At 41.9% G+C, this 20,115-nt stretch overlaps 1 protein-coding gene across 2 annotated transcripts in view; it reads right to left on the reverse strand.

Moving 5' to 3' along the window:
• The window catches only part of ca16b (carbonic anhydrase XVI b), a 137,643-nt gene that overhangs the window by 12,133 nt on the left and 105,395 nt on the right, over nucleotides 1-20,115 (reverse strand). Inside the window, exons 10-20 of one of the 2 annotated variants that reach the window (XM_050038083.1) lie at nucleotides 16,050-16,158; nucleotides 15,885-15,934; nucleotides 15,051-15,798; nucleotides 13,276-13,414; nucleotides 11,481-11,519; nucleotides 10,324-10,415; nucleotides 6,838-6,929; nucleotides 1,124-1,220; nucleotides 925-1,007; nucleotides 430-564; nucleotides 200-334 (exon numbers count right to left, since the gene is read on the reverse strand). In XM_050038083.1, coding sequence (XP_049894040.1) covers nucleotides 200-334; nucleotides 430-564; nucleotides 925-1,007; nucleotides 1,124-1,220; nucleotides 6,838-6,929; nucleotides 10,324-10,415; nucleotides 11,481-11,519; nucleotides 13,276-13,414; nucleotides 15,051-15,798; nucleotides 15,885-15,934; nucleotides 16,050-16,158 — 1,719 coding nt within the window. The remainder of the gene's footprint in view (nucleotides 1-199; nucleotides 335-429; nucleotides 565-924; nucleotides 1,008-1,123; nucleotides 1,221-6,837; nucleotides 6,930-10,323; nucleotides 10,416-11,480; nucleotides 11,520-13,275; nucleotides 13,415-15,050; nucleotides 15,799-15,884; nucleotides 15,935-16,049; nucleotides 16,159-20,115) is intronic. The other variant, XM_050038084.1, reaches the window with a different exon arrangement.

Raw genomic sequence — 20,115 nt, forward strand, 5'->3', positions numbered from 1 at the left:
TGGGCGTGATGTCAACAAACTCCACACACTACAGGAGAGGCAGTCATGTTCACAGGCACACACGTTAACATTTATTTAGCCTACATTAAATCGCAAATCGCAGCCTTTTATGCGGTTATGTAATCGCACAGCCTGACATCGCGATTGCGATTAGATTAATCGTGCAGCACTACTTTGAATGAGCCTGACTGTGAGTTACCTTTTTAACTTTAGTGTTCCTTATAAGGAAACGCCGCAGTGTGTAGCAGGCGTGCACTTTGGTGCTCTTCAGCGTCACCACAATGTTTCCATACTGCTCGCTGTTCTCTGTCGGCCAGTACTGGTCACATTTCCTCTGCAGGACACAACAGACACAATAAACAAAGGCAGTCTGTGAAGGATTTGTGTTTGTATTTTTTTTAAAGCATATTAAAATGAAAGAGAACCTACTCTGCCTTTCTCCACCAGATTGGTGATCATGATGATGATTCCCGTGTTCTGCTCCCACACCATCCTCCAGAAGTCCTCGAACGTGGACTTGAGAGGACCCTGAGCAGCTATGTAAGCTCTGGGCCGGTTGTAGCCCTGAAACAGGAGAGTGGTGGTGTACTTACTGATAAGATGTGATCAATATTGTGCAAATAACCCACAGCCCCTGTGCAGCTGAAATGACTGGTTTACTGATACAAGACATTGGTAGGTCATGAAATCCACTCCTTCAGCTGACACAAAGTGTAAATATTTATACATTAATCAATATTCTTAAAATAGATTCCCCTTTTTTATTGCTCTGTCTTGTCGGTGTTGTGATTGTGATCCCTCAATCAATACTTTAAATAAAGATGTCAGCATTTACGACTGTTCACGATACAACCTTTCTAACACAGAAAAGAAACCCAGACTAGACCTGTGAAGAAAACTAGTCAGGTGTCTGGTAAAACTCACATCCACGTAGTTGGCATTGATGTAATCCGAGTGTTTGGCATCTTTCCCCGCCAGAGCTCGTAGTTTCACCCTACTGTGGTCATCTAGGGAGAGCGTTGATATAATTGTATGGATTATTAAAAGGATGAAAACATGTTATAAAAGCATTATTGGATTGCGCAGCAGTAGACATCATAATCAGATTTCACAGCTGACTCACAGGCCACAATGTTGATATATCTGTTTTTGTGCTTGTTGTCTGGATGATTGGAGTGTTCTGCTGTGATTTTCAGGTCTGCTGTGGAGCGTTGGACCTCCTGGAGAGAGGAAAAATAGACAGAGATGGATTTTATTAAACAAGGAGGGAAGATGTAATGGAATTACCCGCTCTAACTGTTACAGAGCTTTAACAGAAACAACAAGTTTTTATTTCTTAACAAGGAAAACTTCTCAGACGTCTTTTGGGCTGTGCCAACTGGTTTGAAGCTTTATTCATGACGTTAGAATTAAAATAATAAATAAACATTTGAACGCTGCGCAGCTTTTTAAAATATTTTTTGTCTGTTCAATAATTAGAATTTAGAATTTATTTCGGTCTGCAAATAGAAATAGGAACATTGTGTCTTAATCTCCAAATTCATGTAAATAAAGTCACAGCCTCTCACAGAAAATGGCAGATACTTAAATAGTTCAGTGTCAATATTTTTTTGCGTCGCTGGTTCATTAAGTTAGACATAACTTAGACACTTCTGCTGTCTGAAAATGTGTAGGCTGAAGCTACAGCTTATAACACCTACCCTTTTAGGAGCACATCATGTTTAGCAGTCAACAATAAAACACACCAAACCAGGCAAACAAAGCAAAATAGCAACAAAAAAAAACATACAAAAGGCAACGTACACACCTTCAAGATCCTGTAACCTGTTCTCCTACGTTAGTATTATTTTTGTATTTTGCTCATAATTCTAATGGCTCTCTTCAGAAGCATGAAAATAGGATTTGTATTCGTTTTATATGTGTTTCAAACACTTCCACACAATAATAATGTATGGCAGAATAAACAAACAGTATAATGTGTATAATGAGGCTTGATTTAGAAGATTTTTTTCAGTCTGTTTAAACCAGGTGCTTGCCGGAAGGGCGAGACTTACTGTACCCGCAAGGGCTCCACAAACAGCGGAAAGTAGACTCTTAGCCGTCTTACTGGGAACAAATCGTAACAGCACAGGCCTGAATACTGGGCCTGCTGCGATGCATCGACCTCCACTAAGCAGGTTAAATAGCTGTGGTTTCCTCTCAGTGGTGATTATGCAAAACAACGGTGATATTATATTATCTGCTGACCCTGTTGGCTAGTTAGCCCCCATGCTAAACACCAGTGGTGTTATGCTACAGTGGCTGTTAGAGTGCTACCCCTGTAGGGGTGGTCTCGCAGCAGCACCACAATTTAAATTTGTTCATTAAAGAAAATTGACTTAATAAAAAAGTAAAAGCTCATTTAAAGATATATTATGCAGAATTATCCAAAACAAACAATGTACAGACCAACACAAACCAAATTCCTCTCAACCATCACATATTGACCCACTCTTAAGGCCACTACACATGATCAGCTGTAAAACCGCTTTGCGCTGGCTGTCCCATTGTTTGTCTATGGAGAGGGTGGCAACGCCTGACAAAGCGGCACCGCTACCCTTGGCGTCGCGCACCGCTCGGATTTTCCGCCCGAGTGCTGCGCTCAGAGTTGAAATTATTTGAACATTGACCGCACCGCTGCGCTGCACCTGGCGGTGAGCGAAGCACGTTGTTCTTATTATGTGAAGGCAGCTTAAGTGTCACACACAGGAGGTGTATTTTTCTGCCCTCTGCTTGTATTTTCTAATTTTATTTTTATTTGCTGTGTTCGGGATGTATATGGCGGTGTGCCCCCACAGTGCTCAGATGAGATTGCGGCTAGAAATGTAAACAGCGGGCATCTGAGAAACACAGCATCAAAAAAACCTCGCAAATATATCGAGGCAAAATGCCAACTGAGTGTTAATTGGGGGTTTGCTTTTACTTTCACTTTTGCTGGCAGGTGTGTTTACAAACAGTGACTGACAATCTTGCATTAGGGATGCATAATATATATCGGGCTGATAAATTATCGGCCAATAATCAGACATTTGCACAATTATGCATTATTCCGCTCATTAAAATTACAGCCGATAAATAGTGGCGATAATGCAAAGCTAGACTACTTTCACTGACTTAAAGGAGCTATATGTAAGAAATCTAAAGCAAATGGTCGTAAAATCCTCCTAATATGTCACAGAGACTAAGGAATAATGTTCATATAGCATACTGATCTCACAACAGTACGGCCAGAATATTTGCATCTAAAAAATTTTTTTGCAGTCTGCAAATCATGTTTATGTTTTGAATTTGTGCTTTGACCTGTTGCGCCACCCACCGCCGTCTACCAGTCACACAGTCAGTAGAGTCTCAGCATCAGTTACAGTTACGACTGAGCTACAGCAGCACGGCAAGCAGCAGTGTCCCAGTACATAGCATTAGCAGCCGGCTCATCCTCAGCTGTATCCCGGCAGCAGTGTTAGCAGCAGAGAAGCCGGACTTGCTCGAACGGTCTGCTAGAAAACCGGAGATCAAGGACGCGGTGACGCGGCCCTGCCACGGCAGCCACCCGTGGGCAAACAAATCAGTCTCCAGCGTGCCGCTGTCCAGCAACCTCGAATCTGTAGGTGAGGGGGGGGCGGACACGACTCGCGGCAGTATTTTGAATTTGAGTGCAGTAACCGTTTTGGCCACATTCTTACATACAGCGCCTTTAATAAGGGCAGCATCTACACACCTGACACAGTGTGTGGCGCTACATGTACCTTTAAACTTGGTTTATGAGCCGCTAATGAACACAGAGCAGAAGATTAACTACAACTGCAGCATGCTGTCTAGAGGGCGAAACATGTCGCTGTGTGGACATCTTTCACAGTTCCAGAGGAAGACAACAGGACTGCGCTGAAGGTCTGATCTGCGACTGCCCCACACAGGTTAGACACAGCGCTGAAGAACCGTCTTCACAGTGTTAGCACAAGCTAATTAGCAGCAGCGGCTCACATCCAACACCGAGCTTTTAAAAGGCTCGACTCTGTTGTTAAACTTATTATTAACCGTTAGCCATGTGATGCTACAGTTAGCGATTATTTGTGTCATTACCTGGCAACCCAGTGTGGAAAACGTCTGTCTCTCTGGCTCTGTGTGTGTGTGTGTGTGTGTGTGTGTGAGACAGCCACTTGTTTGTCTGAGTTGAGCGTTAATATATGAGGTGAATCATCGTTTGACACCTTCCTGTTTTACCCAGCCAAATGCTGGCAGGTATGGAGGAGTCAGAACTGTTGTTTGTTTTTGTTTTGTTAACAGTAGTGATGTCAGATTAATTTGGTTTGGTCTGACCTAAGGAATATTAAATCAGTCATATTTTCTCACCATATCTTCGCCTTTCTCACCCTCAGCTGTACATAAACTACAGGTTATACTCTTCTTTTAAAATACAAAAATGTGAAAGTATCAGTTATCGTATCAGTTATCAGCCATGAGAAGCAGGTCGGTTATTGGTATCGGTTGCAAAATTCATATCAGTGCATCCCTATCTTGCATTTTATACCATAAACAAGAATTCGTTTTTTTACGGAAAAAAACCCTCAAAAACCTCAATAGAAGCTCTGACTGTCAAAAAGAGGCATTCAGTACAGCCCTGGACTTTCTCTTTTTTCTGCGCTTGACAGGAAAACTCTTCTTTCTATTCTTCAAACTTGCCGGCTGCACAAGGAGCTCAGGATAAACTGCAAAGCAGAACCTCTGGCAGGGATTCAGTGTCTCGGTCAAGGACACTTCAGAAGAGCAGATGCTTGCTGCCACTGGGGCTTGAACTCAGGCCTCCAGCAGGACAGCCTTCATCTCCTCGTCCTCGCTACACCACACCGCACCCGCCCACCCCCTAAAATACAACAATCATCTCCAACACAGCTTCATTGTGATGCATTTGAAAATTATCCACACGAGCCTCACATCAAATGACCCCAATTAGAGGGAATCCTCTGGGGGCAGAGCTTTTGCTTCGTTTCTTAACCTGGTTACACAGAGAATGTGTTCCCATCCAGTCCAGCAGCAGACAGACCTTCTCTAATTAACCTCCGTCTCTCTTGATCCTTCTCTCCGTCTTGCTCTCAACCATCTGTTCAAAAGTAGCAACGCTGCACACCAATACATGCATAAAGTAATCTCTAACCACTGTTCAGACCCAGGCCCACTTACAGACAACATGCCCACAGTAAAGGGGAGATTAACTGTGCTGAACAGATCAGTCCATCCACTCTCAGTTCTGATTCTTAAACCTGTTCTGTTCATAACTTACTGAACCTTGGTGCTATCTAGCGAACCAGCTCGCATTTCCAACCTTTGGAAGTGGAACCATTATAATCAAGGATGTGTCATCAGTGGAGGGCGTGGCACAATGTACAACAGTAGAAAAGTGTCATATTAGAGTGATTACCTGCGAGCCTCTGTCCTGTATAGATATACAGATATTTGTTTTTATCCAAAATGACGAGCTTGGACCAAATAGATCAGTGGTTTTCAAACTCTTTGTGCCCTAAGCACACCAAAGGGCGATCCAAAGTCTCAAGGCACACCTGTATTTATAGCTGTGCACAATAGATTGTATAATGTGTGTTATCACTCTTATCATGGCATAAGACCATTAAAATAAGAAAAATAAGACAGGTAGCTTTCATGATACTGTCTACTGACAGCGGTAGGTCGTCTTCGGTAAAGGTTTATCATAATTTGCTCTGTTCAATTCATTGTCCCGCTCATGACTTTCTCCTTTTAATTGTTATCATCCCTCACACTGGCTGGCAATCAGGGCTTTTGATGTGTCACACACTTATAATTCCTACCCATGAATGGCGACAAATAGGTTCCCTGTGATGGATTTTTAAATTAAATTACATTTTTTGACTAGAGTTTGCCTCTTTATTAGGAAATGGCTGTTACAGTCAATTAAAAATTCATTCATAACTTTTTGTACGACTCAGTTGAATATTGCAATACTAGGCTAATGTGCGGTTATCATGAAATGCCATGGCACACCTGGATTGGCATCGGCACACCATTTGAGAACCACTGAAACAGACTCGTGCACGCTCCTCTTTTCCCCAACGATTTCTTATTTGACTTCTTTGACGCATTGTGGCCTTCTCCACTTTCTACGGACCAATTCCATGTTGGTGGGAAAGTTTGTATGAAAAACTGTAACAGGAACTTGGTGCAGATCAAACAAGCAGACCATCTGAAAAGGAGGGTCTCTGTTTGCCCCCGAGCAGACTGTGGCGGGGCTCATATGAGGATTATGGGATTATTACTGGATTTTATGACAGCAGAGCATCAGTCATTTTTGACGACTCAAAAGCTGAACTACTAATAAATTCATCTGCTGATCGTGAGCCGTCAAAAAAGCAACCCGGCCAATCAAATCAGAGTGAAATGCATGACATGTAACAACCAACAACACTATTTATGACAATGTTCATCGTCAATTATTTCTTTATGAGCTCCCCGACACACCAGAGAACATAAATAAATAAGTGGGCGCAGTAAAGTGCTGCATGACCTGCGATACTGCTGATGCTGCAGGACAACGGCTGCCAAAACTGTCCAATCAACAAGTCACCTGTCAGCCCATGTAATGACTTCATGTTCACTCCTCTTCAGTAGTTTTGAATAAGTCGATGTGAACATGAAGCACAGCAGAACTAAAAGGCGACAATGTACGGAACAGCTGAACCCAACTCCAACGTAAAAGCACAATTAGTTACATAGCAAAGGTTAACAAGGCTTCAAAATGAATCAGCGTTGAAGTGGCGTTGAGAAGTGTACCTCAAACTCTTCAGAGAAACCTTGCAGGTTGTTCTTGTAGAGCTCCATGATGTGTTTAATGAACTGCTTAACGGGGATGGCCTCCATGTCATCTGCAGGACAAACACAACAGTTAGCAACGTGCCCATTACTGTGTGTGTGGAGCTGACTGTAGTGCATTATTAGCTACCATGTATTCTGTGAATGTCAATGAAACGAGTATCATTTAAAAAAAAATCTAATAAAACCATGCAGCAAATGTGACATAAAGTAAAATAAAAATACATGTTGTGCTATTTTTAAGAGACAAATCTCTATCACTGAAGTCTAGATTTGGTATTTTGAGCATTTATAGGAGGGAGCATCTGTCTCATCTAAGGCGAATCGGCCCCAAATCACACATGAGGGATCTTTGATAAGGCTGGTCACCATCACACTGGGACAATAGTGCAGGGGACCCAGCTGTCATCGCTGCTGATACTGGCAAATGTCTTAACTAATACACCCTCGCAGCTGGGGCTTTTAGGGCTCTTACTTGCCTCAGTGGTTACAGCGTAAAGGTGAATTCTGGATTGTTAATCTGTTCATTTATCAAAATGTCCTCCCCTGTATTAGTGTCAAGAGTCACTTATCAGTCTAATCAGCTCATCCGAATGGCTCTGGGTGAAATGTGGCTTTAGGAGCCAGAAATTGAAATGAGGTAAGGCTGATTAGGCCAAATTCTTCTTGATGGATATAAAACCACACAGAGGTACATTCACATTTATGTCCGACAGCACCATGTGCAATATAAATGCTTTTAACAGCAATCTCATTATGTCATTTCCCACTTTAAACATATAAATGTCTACAAATATCTATGAAGATAAGTGATGCAAATTTTGAGCCCGCGGAGCCACTGTTCTGTGAATTTCATTTTCTCGCACATTTTCGACTTGAATCAAATACATGGTCAGTCATGCAGAATATATGTGCTGTTAAGAAAATTCCCATAGTTTCTAAAAGACTAAAAGAAAAGACAGAGAGAATAGGGGGAGAGAGAGAAAAGAAGTAAAGGAATGAAGAGCGAAAAAGACAAGCAATAAAAGCCCTAATGAATGTGGAGTCAATACTGGCATCAACTGTGCTCTTTAACTGTGATATCACAGCCTTGAAATGTCCCCGAGCTTTAAGCGACTGTGAAAGTAAAGTCTGATATCGACTAGCTGCCACTGCGCTGCTGCCTGGGACATTAAAGGCAACAAAAAGCCCGTCACACAATTCCTACAGAGGTGCTCTCAGAGTCATTTCGCGTGTAAATGGCCAGAAACTGTGCAAATGCAGACATCAAGGTAATAGAGACAACCATTTGAAAACAGTTTGTGCTGGCTTGTGGATGTTTCCTGTATCAGTGGTCATGTATCACTTAAAGTTAGTCAGGATGCCTTTTTGTGATTTTTTGGTACTCCGTTTCAGCTTTAAAGTCACATATTTTTTAAGTTAAATTACATATATTTATTGTTCATTTACTCCCACAGTCGTGTCAAACGAATTCAAGTGACGCCACCATTTGTGTCATCTATTTATCCATTATTTTTACCAAACTACTTCAAATATTTATACATTAGTTTAAGCCAACTCTTTAAAACTGTTTAGTCATTGCTTTAAAGGAATACTTCGTCCACAAAATAACCATTTGTAAAACAGTTTGTGTTTTTCCTTTATGCCTCCACAGAAAATGGCGAACATATTGATTTATTGATCAATTGGGAACCATGTTTAACAACAGCAAACCTGTATCAAAATGATCATCATCGATGAATTTAAGGGCATCATAAAGAATGTGGCGACGTAGCCATGTCGCCACCATGTGTGAATAGTTGTTGTTTTATTGTGGATTTTTGTATTATATGTTGTATTTGTTGCATTTTAGATGTGTTGTGATTGGCTGCTACCTCGGCCAGGGCTCTCTTGTAAAAGAGATATTCAGTCTCAATGGGACTTCCTAGTTATATAAAGGTTAAATAAATAAAAATAAATAAAAAACATCCATTTACAAACTCTCACACAACTCGTGCATTATAATCCAAATCTCAGTTATCCAGTCGTATGCTCAGTACTTCCCAAACACATGCAGTTTTCTAAAAAAGTTTGGTATTGGACTCTGGTCAGTTTTAAATAGTAAAGTTTTAGCAAAAATGCATTTGTTTGGGAAGCACTGCCCATACGACTGGATAAATCAGACCTGGATTGTACTGCACAAAGTCTTCATCACGATTTCAAGGTAACACGTCATGACTGACTGATATACGAATGGTCAGGTGGGTGTGGATGAAGCATTCCTTTAAGCTAATTATTTCAGCTGTTTATTGCATTACTTTTTGTTGTCTATTTTAACCATATATCTAGAGCTGGGACAATTAATCAATGGCAGCTGTATTGATAATCAAATAATTGTTTAAGTATTTCTTTTTCTGCAAAAAAAGAAGAAGAAAAAAGCCAAACACTTTCTGGTTTCATGCTTCATAAATGTGAGAATTTGATGCTTTTCTTTGTCATACATAATAATAAAGTGAGTAACTGGATTTTAGGACTGTTGGTCTGATAAAAGACACCATTTAAAGATGTCACCTTGGGCTCTCGGAAATTACAAAGGGCATGTTTCACTATTTTCTGACATTTTACTGACAAAACGATTAATGGAAAGATGAATTAATAATGAAAATAATCATCAGTTGAAGCCCTACGTCTACCAGTTACTTTTAGCTAACTTTTTCAACTGTCCATCTGTCACTTGAGCTAAGTTAGTACTCTGTCTCATCTATTTATTGCATTACTTTGAGCTAACTATTCTAACCATATATCTAGAGCTGCCACAATTAATCAATCAATCAGTCAACAGAAGATTGATTGGCAGCTATTTGGATAATCAAATAATTGTTTTAGTATTTCTTTTCTGCAAAAAAAGACAAATATCTGCTGGTTTCATGCTTCTTAAATGTGAGAATGTGATGCTTTTCTTTGTCATACATAATAATAAATTTTGGGACTGTTGGTTTGATAAAAGACACCATTTAAAGACGTCACTTTGAGCTCTGGCAAATTACAAAGGTTCGCTATCTTCTGACATTTTACTGACAAACCAGTTAAGCTAATTTAGCCATCTATTTCATCTGTTAATTATTTTACTTTCAGCAAACTGTTTCAGCTTCTGTTTCTTGCTTGCTATATAGTTTTTACTCCCTTTTAAACACTGTGTTCTGGTGTTTTAGTTCACTTAATGAGGATGTTTTTATTCCAATTGTAATTTCAATTTCTTCCAGGTTCTTGAGTTACATACACCAAAGCAACTGCAGAATACCCCCTGTGGAACACAAACACCATATAACACAAGCAACTTGGTTGGGAATCACTGATCTAGAAAACTGCAACAAACTGTGAATCTAAAAAAAAAAAACACTTTAATATGTGGATATTTGAACATCACATGTATGAATAATTTAGTATAATGAAGGGAAAGCAGCTTACCTGGTATAGGGATGATTGGTATATTCTCATTGGCCACAACCCGAGGAGAGTTGCTCTCCTCCACATAGAAGTGAGCTGTCTGAAAAAATCTCCTACAGGGACACAGAGAGAGAAGAGCAGTGTGATGCCACAGTGAAGTCTATTAGGGAGTCATTATCCCATTGTTCTCAGATCCGGTCTGTCAACATCAGCATCTAAAAGTTGAGCAGAATGACACGGGAACGGCAGAAAACTGCTAATGAAAACCCCAGAGTGAGTGGGACACGGCTGATCGCACACAGAGCCGTTGACGGTGAGCAGCTCCTGGAAAACACAGTCTGAGCTGACTACAGGGAACAGGTAAACAACTCACAGCGACACACAGCACAGCGCCAAATTTAGCTCTTTACTCAAACTGAAGACAACTAATCCAAACACAGATTCTCTCTTCGGGGCATCACACACCACTTTCAGGAGATCTCACTCCACTTTGAGGACAACAAAATCGACTTAAAAGGCATGTTTTCTGGAGAAAATGTGTGTGTGATCGCTGCCAGCAGCTGCTGCTCAGTGCACAGATGTTCATATGAAAACTACTGACAAAGGTCTTTATCGGGACCAGATGAAACTTTTGACATTCATTACTTATTCATAAGTAATTCTTGTTGTTTTGAAAGCCCAAATTTTGTAGCCTCTCTTTGGACAATTACCCCAAATTTTACACCGTTCAAAGCCCAAATTTCAAAGATCAAAAAACTGTACATCTTGTCAAATCAGTGCTGAATGTTGAAAGGCTGGAGGCAGCAATGATCTTTAGATATTATCCAAATTATTTCTGGGGTTTATCAAAGCTTTGACTATTTTTTAGGCTTAAAAGTTCCACATAAAAGACATCCTTCCCCACATTGAGCACAACAAAAATGAACAACTCTTACATGATTAATTAGATGCTTTCTAAATAGGAGAAATAAATTAAATAAAAATCTGGTTCCTCACTTTTAGAAAGCTCCTGAAAAACAGAGCTGGTCTATAAGTGAGGAATCTTTAAGGTCCTGAGCACTTTGCACATCCTCTCCAGCCTCCACCCCCTCCTGACACACACACAATGTATACTAATGAATGCATAGTAAAGACCCATGTTTGATCCCAGTGCCAGCATTTCCCAGGTTTAATCCTACCTGTACTTGATGCAGAGGAGGGAGCAGATGGTTGTCATTCTTTAACAGAGATAAAGCAAAGCATAGAGAGAAAAATAAAAATGCTGAACTGTGTTTAAAAAGATATGGAAAGAGAAAGAGAGAGAAAGACACAGAGGGGAGGGTGAAAACAAAAAAAGGGAGGAGAGTTCCCCCCTGGCTTGCGTCACAGCCTCCCACTCCAATGACTCCCTGTGGGTGCAGATGTGGTGCGGCTAACTGAGCAGCGTGGAAGACACCTCCTCCCTGATTCTCTCCCGTGATCTCAGAAGAATAAGTTTGCTGTGGGGGATTGGACGGTGGGATGGAATAAGCTTTCTGAATGGAAGTCAGTGGAGAGGAGCATCCCATTCAACACTGGTGTTAGCACAGCACTGAGGCACTAACCCGAGATGGGATTTTTTTCTCTCTCTCTCTCATTTGAACATCTGTGATTTTTTAACAAACACCTCAGGCCTCAGGGGCTTCCAGATGTATACGGTAACGCCAGCAATTAATTCCATTGTAGACAGACTCTTAACCTAGGACTAAATGAGAAAATGAACAGGCTAAAAAATACAACATTATTAAACCTAAAAAGATGGCCGATTGATCACGTATTTTTAAATAAACATTATTAAGTTGCTAATGGCCGAAACATCTGTGAGCAGAGAAGCTCGCAGGCTTTTATAGCGGGACTGTCATCAAGAGAGACGACGCAGAGCATGAAGAGTGAAGAGAGTGTGAATGGGTTGATTTCATCTTTCATCATGGTCTTTTCCCCAGGGGAAGCAGGCATTGTCTGCAAACTGTCAGAGTTGTCACAACAACAGCTGTGATGGCCATTTCTAATCTCAAAGCTGCCCCTGCTCTTCTACTCAAATACCACAACTCTCAGTAATCCATCCACCGACTGAATCCGCTACAGTCGTCCTCAACTGTCTGTTTTTTTTTTATTTAACACCTCTAAAAGCGGGGTATAAATAACAGCCTGGTTATCAGCTCCATATATTATCTGACACCACAAAATGCCACAGTAAGGTGTTGTTGGCCCATAAACATTTGCTGCATCCATTTCACACTTGGAAAAAATATCCTGGTAAAAATAATTTATGAAATACATCTAACACATTTCAAGTATTAACACAAATAAATCTCAAACTGTAAATAAACAAAATCCGACCCAACTAAAAGCAGAGTCTTTGGAGACAGTAAATATGCATGGGACCAGCTGAGGAAATGGTCCGTAGTGCTAGTTGTAACTCATTAACCATCCCACATGTGCCAGCGGCCTGGCCTGTGTAATTACTGGGGCCCCAATGGCAAGGCTGGAAATCAGCCCAGCAGATGAAGACACAGCTGGGACCCCTGCTGGCTCTGCAGGGCCTTCAGGTCTCCTGACCCTCACCCAGGTGGGTGATGGGCCTGATGTACGACATGGAGGCAAAAAAAAAAGCAGTTCTACCACCAGACTGTGTGAGATTGATGCACACACATGCAAATGTGCATAAAATCCAAACTGGGCGGGCCTCAATGTGGAGCAGACTGACTGGAAAATCCAGACATGCATGCAGGCGTGACACTTAACACGAAATGTGAGATTTATGCGAGGGGGTAAGTGTGGGTGAGGGGCAGCTAGTTTCCATACCCCTGAGGGAGGTATCAGTGATACCCTTATCAGGAGGAGGCATTTCTGTATGTATCAGCACTTCCTGTGAAGACATTTTACTGTTTTACCTTACTTTATTTTAGCTGTAAACTGTGCCATCTGGATTGAGGTTAAGTACATTGAACTCACCTCCAGTAGACCATCACAATCAGCAGCATTATGAGGCAGAGCAGAGTGAGAGCAGACACCACCACCAAGGGGACGATCCACACCATCCTGCCCATCCCTGGGTGAGGGGTTCGGGTCACGTTGGACAAGATGGTCCTGTCTGGAACGCAATAAACAAGCGCATAAACACCTGGCTGAAAAAAATATTCTACCGAGTTACAGCCAATCTACACTGAAAGTGTTTTGAGAAGTGTTTCTGATGTGTATCACAGACAGATTCGCTTCCATTTTATTGAAGTATCAATCCACATTGACTCAAGGAGACCCCCCCACAGTGTTTTACATTTCAAGTCTATTTTGAGTTGCATTTAGTTAAGCGTAATCTCCAAAAATAGCTGTTTAAACTGCACAGATATCCTGCTGTATAGTGTTTTAAACTTATTATCCACATCTATATTGATTAATCAAGGCTCCCAGTCTGAGGGGAATCTGCCTGTGGTGAAACAGGCAGGCTCACAGAGACTCGCTACAGTGGGCAGGAAAATAAAATCACTGAATCAATACACAAAAACACTGTTGATTTCTTCCCAGGGAGACAAAATGAAAAATATTTTGGTTCAGTAAATTTCAGCTGTCAGTCAGCCTGGTGAAGGCAGGTTAGCCAGCCGCTGTCCACTGCTGACAAACAGCTGAGAACAGAAGATGGAGTCAGCATTAATTGGATGACAGGACGCCTACATGACGCTCACCTCTTGCTAACATCTCATTATCGTCTCGATTCCAGTAGGGATTCCTCATCACACCAAATGATTTGCTAAAGTTACCTATGTGTAGGACTGTTTTTATGAAAGTATAGTATGTTTCAGATTACTTGATTGCGACTTTTTGTTTGTTAAAATGGGACAATCTTGGTGAAAAATGGTGCAGTGTGTGTGCTGATTAATTATGTGTCTCCAGGTCAGATCCACGAAGGAAAGGAGGGGAGGAAAATATTAGCGTGCGGTCCTTTTGTACAAAAGTGTCTTTTTTGATGCTACCACTTGGAGGCGCCAAAGTCAGAAATGTTTTAATGCTACACATGGGGGCTTTAATCTTCACTATTATATGTAATGTCAACCTGAGCCAGGTGGTTTGAGCTACAAATTAAGCTTAATTAAGAATAAACCTATAAAGACTAATAAATCTAAAAGTCTATCATGGTTAAACACATGCATTAACAGAAAGAAAAACCCTCTTGAGACCAACTTGTATTAAAATCTAACTCCACTCATGTCAACCAGCTTCAACCAAAGGGTTGCATGTATACTGACTGCCTGATTACAGCTTTCAAATAATGTTAATGTCACTAACAATAGCGCTAACATCTTATATCTAGTATTAAAAAGGTAAAACATCTGTTGGAAAAATCTTAAAATTTGCTCTCTTGAAGCAAACTCTTTCAGACTATGCTTCAAGGGATTCCTGGAGGCAGAGCCCCTATGGCGGATGACTTACTTCTGCCTTCAGGCCTCTGTGTTGTAGTGACACAAAAGCCTGCAGCTTTATCTTTGACTAGAAATGGTAACCAGTGTAGTCACTGTCTTATATCAATGTATTTGTTATGCTAAATTGGGCTCCCTAACTGTTGGAAGTGATTACAGAAATCTGCTTTGGAAGGGAGCCTTGCTTTGTATGATAGCTGACAACAAGAGAATGAGCCTTGCTGAGAATTCAAAAGGGATGTGTCTGTTTGGGAAGGGACAAAAAAAACAACATCGTGATCTGTATATGTGTGGGAGAGAAAGAGGTCTGCTCACCAGTGTGGACAGAGAAAGGCCAGAGACTTTTGCCATCACCACTGATCTTTGGAGACAGTGTGGAGCTCTGGGGGATCTGCATCTCTGCAGTGTCATTACGAGGCTCCTGAGTGGAGACTGCATTTACATCTGTGGGTTTCTTCTCTACGTTGACCAGCTCGTCGTCATCGGTGCTTGCAGGTACTGTGGTCCCTTTGACTGTCGGCTTTCCTTCTTCTTTCTCTTTGGCTGTGGATGTGGGGGTGGGGATTAAAGGCTCTTTGGCCACAGTGCTGTTCGCCTGCTTTTCCTCATTATCAGGTGCGGTCTTGTTCTTTCTCTTCTTCTCATCCTCTCCCTCCTCCTGCTCTCCCTCTCGCTCCCCCTCCTTCTCCTCCTCCTCCTCGCCCTCACGTGCAGCCTGCTTCTCCTCAGAAGGGGCATCTGTCTCAGAGCCCTGGGGCGCTGCCTGCTCGGTGCTGGACTTCGGAGGTGGGACGGATGGACGGGTGGGGTTCTGCGTGGCTTGGGGTGCCTGTGTGGGCCAGACAGAGCTGGGCAGGGAAGAGATGACCCCTCCGCCCACGCCCAAGCCTGCCAGCAAGGTGCTTGTCACCACTGATGCCACTGTGGCTTGGCTGCCACTAGAGGAGGGGCCCATCCCCGTTGCCATGGAGACAATGGAGAAGTGGATGCCAGAGGACGTCCAAGTGGAGGAACCGGAGCTGATGGGAGCCATGTCTGCAGAGGACGCTGGAGAAATTGTGGGCTGACGGAGGCGGGCAAAGACAAAGTGACATGAGTGTTACGAACAAACAAAAAAAAATTTGCACTGCCATCTCCTGGTCAACTCACCATCCCCGTCTTCACAATACGAGAGCCTTCAAATATTCTTGTTGTATTGGCTGAAAGACAAAAGAGCAAACCAGCATTTAGGAATCCATTTCATGTGTCTGACATGATTAGATCTTCTGTAGGAATACATAATGAGTAGATGGCTGGACGGTTTTGATTGGGTACCTCTGAACAGCAGTGTTTGACTGAAATCACTGCGCAGGTCATGCTGACACACTGCCTGCACTCTGAACAGGTACAGGACGTCAGGGGACACATTAGTGATGACGGCTTTCTGCAAGACAAAACATGCACATATGTACACACTTAAGAGCGCTATACATTCAAACTGTGGATGCTGTTAATTCATATTTCCTCAAATGAAAACATACTACCCTGAGTCAACAGAGTACGACCCACAAGTTTGACGCAGTTTAAAACTTCATTTCCTGTCTAATTTAATTGTGTTGTGCACTTTGCAGATGGCTTTACTTGTATTAAAATGGCCCTCAGAACGGATGGCTGATTGCCTCTGGTGTTGGAGAGCTAGTATTTCTCGAAAATAATTCAGACAAAAGGTGTCCAGAGATAGAACCTGAAAATTGAAATGGAAATGAAGTGGGCCAAATAAAAAAGACTGACAGCGGAGACAGAAGTGGAGAGAATACTGTCAGTACAGCGACCGATCGACTGTATTAATGGAGCGTAACCACACAGAGCACATCACTGACACATTAACCGTTCTTTCCGGTGAGTCATCTGCAGTAAATGTAGAATAACAACATACACTCTAAACAGAACATAAAGATATTATATCAAAACAACAACAAAGAAACAAGTCAATCCATTCTTTGAAAAACAGTTAATCTGAGGAGCCAAACACCACCACTCAACCTCTGGGCTCAAATATAGGTTTACATAGAAATTACTCTACCTCATATTTGACATCTCAAGAAAGTTATACCACAGTATGGTAACAGAGGATGCTTGTCCTCATGTCAAGACCACAGAATATAGAAAATGAAGACCTGAGCTGCAGAAATTTGACGGCTCTGCCAGAGGACCTCAGGGAGGAGTTTTGCTGATGCGGAGTTAAAAGGTCAGTAAATGTAGCTGGAGGATGCTGAGAGGAGCAGGTAACCAGCACGGGGAGCCTGATATTGTAGTGAGTCGGTTCCTCTGTTTAACACTAGACAGAACTGTTGAAGCAGGTCTCTGAACAAGTTACAGATGAGAGGGGGGCAGGAGTTAAATGAATAAAACAAATATTAATCTATTTCTAGCCAAGTATAGCATTGGTTTAATTTGTGAGGGAGTTCTTGACTGCAGGAAGCCTGATTGCGTATTCCTTTCAAGCTGCTTGTCCATAGTTTTAAAGCCTCGGTAACCAGATTGTAAGTTAAAGATCCCCTCCAGGCACGTTTGAAGAAATAGTTTGGATTTTTTTGAAGTGGGATTTCAATGAGGTACTTATCCATAGTCGATGTATTAGCTACAGTAGTTGGTGGTCAGCATGCCTTGGTTTGGAGAGACAGACAGGAGTACTGACATAGGAGTTGGGCGACGTACTGCTGTGGGTATGAGCAGCAGCAAAATGTATGTTGGCCACCTAAAAAGTGCCAGCTGAAAAGTCTGCTATACTGAGAATATTTTCACTGCTTTACTTTACTGTCAGACAGGGAACTGAAGCTGTTACATCCATTTATGCTTCCTTCAGAGCCACCAAACTCCTTTGACAAAAACAGTAATTTTACCTTGAAGAACACAGGAGCTGCTGGTCTACCGCTGCCTTGATCAGTTAGTTTGTGTTAATATGTGACTTTGGTGAATTTAGGGCTGTAATCAACCAAAGAAACTCTTGGTTGACTGAAATTCTATCTACTTTTCAGCCAATAATTTGATTGATGGGGAAATTTTTTTTGCACATTATCTTTAGAGCAACTAAATTGGCCACAGTGCACTGAGAGCACTCTACCTGGTAACACTGTGTGTCCACCAGAGCGTTTTTTTCTGTCACAGAGCTCGACATGAACACTTGCCCAGGAAAAGTAAACTGTAAAGTAAAAGTAAAGTGTTCAAGCAAGTGGAATGCCTCAAGTCAAAAGTAACTGTGGTCTCCAATGTAATATTATCTGACAATAAACTGTGTACTGTATTGCTGGGAGCATCCAGCTGAGCCAAGACAATCTGACATACTGGACACCATAGAAGTTAACTCTGAGGTTGATGATGTCGTAAACAACGTAGCGTCACTAATGTTAAATATCTCTGTGAGAGACTTGCTAATTTTGGCCCAGAGGCTAACGTTAGCCATCTTGCCGCTCCAACAAGAGCTCCGGTGTGATCCTATTCCTTTCAGAGGCTTTATAATCCAGCCTTGAACCACAGTGTCTTTTCGGAGACTTGGTAAAATAAACCCAAAAAGATAGATCCGACACTGTATGTTTTCTAAGATTATTTAAGTGGTTTTCCACTTAAAAATGAGAGTTGAAAAATGTCTAACTTTGGGTAAAACGCTGCCATAGTCACGGTCACCAGCCGTCAAATCACAGTGGGGAAGGGGCAGGACAAATAACACAAAGACCAACCATCACATTGGACATCTACACATGCTAAAGCCGTTTTAAGCTGGGAAAAGAAACACCTTGGTGGACACACAGGCCGATTAAAGTAACACCAACGATTATCCGACCAATGAAAATTCGGTCAGACAAGAGCATATCAACCAACTGACCAGAATCTGACAGCCTTAAGTGAATCCAAACTGACTCTTTAAAACACCTAAGTCACAATAACACAAACAAATTAACTGATAGAGGTGGAGGTAGACCAGCAATTCCCATGTTCTGCGAGGTAAAATTATTGTTTTTGTCAAAGGAGTCTGGTGGCTTTAAAAGGGCACAGATAACAGCTTAAGTTCCCTGTTGCAAGAGGCTGTCTGATAGCAAGGTAAAGCAGTGAAAATATTATAATTATAGTGTACACTTAGGCTGACATTGACTTTTTTAGGTGTGTAGAATATGTTTTGCTGCTGCCCTCATCCACGGCAGTACACTGCTTAGCTTTTGTGGTGGTACTCCTGCCTGCTTCTCCAAACCGAGAGCGTACCGACCGCGATCTACTATAGGTAATAGGCTGACTATGGATAAGTACCTCATATGAACCCACTTGAAAAAATCCTTCAAAGTTAAACTGCATGAAATAGTAATTTGAGTTTGATATGATTTTTCCACAAATTACCTAGGTAAAATAATCTTCAAATTACATGTGCCCGTCCTCTGACAGAAACAGTGGATATGCAAATATTGTTAATTTCAAAGCTTTAACTGCTAAATACAAGGTGTCTCCTGTTTCACTGAACAGCCCATGCTCAGTGTGTGTGTGTGTGTGTGTGTGTGTGTGTGTGTGTGTGTGTGTGTGTGTGTATGTTTGTGTGTGTAAGTTGAATTTTTGACCACAAATTGCTTTTAAACTCATCTTGTAGAACGTGAAAACAGCTTTTTAAGTGTCAAACTCTACACATGCATAACCCTGCACAGTGAAGGCTAAACATCTAAGTGAAGTAAGCAACACACATTCTTGGGCGGAAGGGGTTATTTGCTAATGCATTAGCTGGTATAACAGTCAGCTAGTGTTAGCATTAGAATGACGGGAGGATGTTATACATGCCACGGTTTACAGTACATCATTCCCCTCAGATCCAAATTCCTCTGAGTAGTTTTTCCTCCAATATAACAGTGGAAGTCACTGGTGCAGCAACATTGTATGATCCCTCACCAGCTTCCCACTCATGACAGTGACAACTGTGTTTACTGGAATGCAAGCTGCAGGTAGTATTGCCCCCAGAGGAACTGATCCTAGGTCTCTGAACCAGTGGGTGAGTGTTCTGCCCCTGCACTGTTTATATCTAAAGAGGCAGTCATGCAGACTGCCAAGACAGCTGGAGGTCAGTAGGCTTTAAAGGAGATGCACAGCTGGGTGTTGGATTCCTTCAAATGGAAGGATATGTGACCGGGGAGAAGAATGTGTAGTGTGGAGAAAAAAAGAACAGCCCTGTAGGTGTAACCTCCTGCGGGAGGAGGGATATGTTTCTGTGGAGACAGTGAATGTTCTGTTGGATACAGATACAGGCAGAAATGAAGTGGTAACTCAATGTTTGAGGCACACGAGCAGAACTGTGTGATCACTGATGTCAGAAACTTCACTGAGATCTAAAGGACTAAACTCGCACAGTTGCCTGCATTGGTTGCTT

This window comes from Epinephelus moara, chromosome 24, assembly GCF_006386435.1.
Source record: "Epinephelus moara isolate mb chromosome 24, YSFRI_EMoa_1.0, whole genome shotgun sequence".
NCBI classification, from domain to species: Eukaryota; Metazoa; Chordata; class Actinopteri; order Perciformes; family Serranidae; genus Epinephelus; species Epinephelus moara.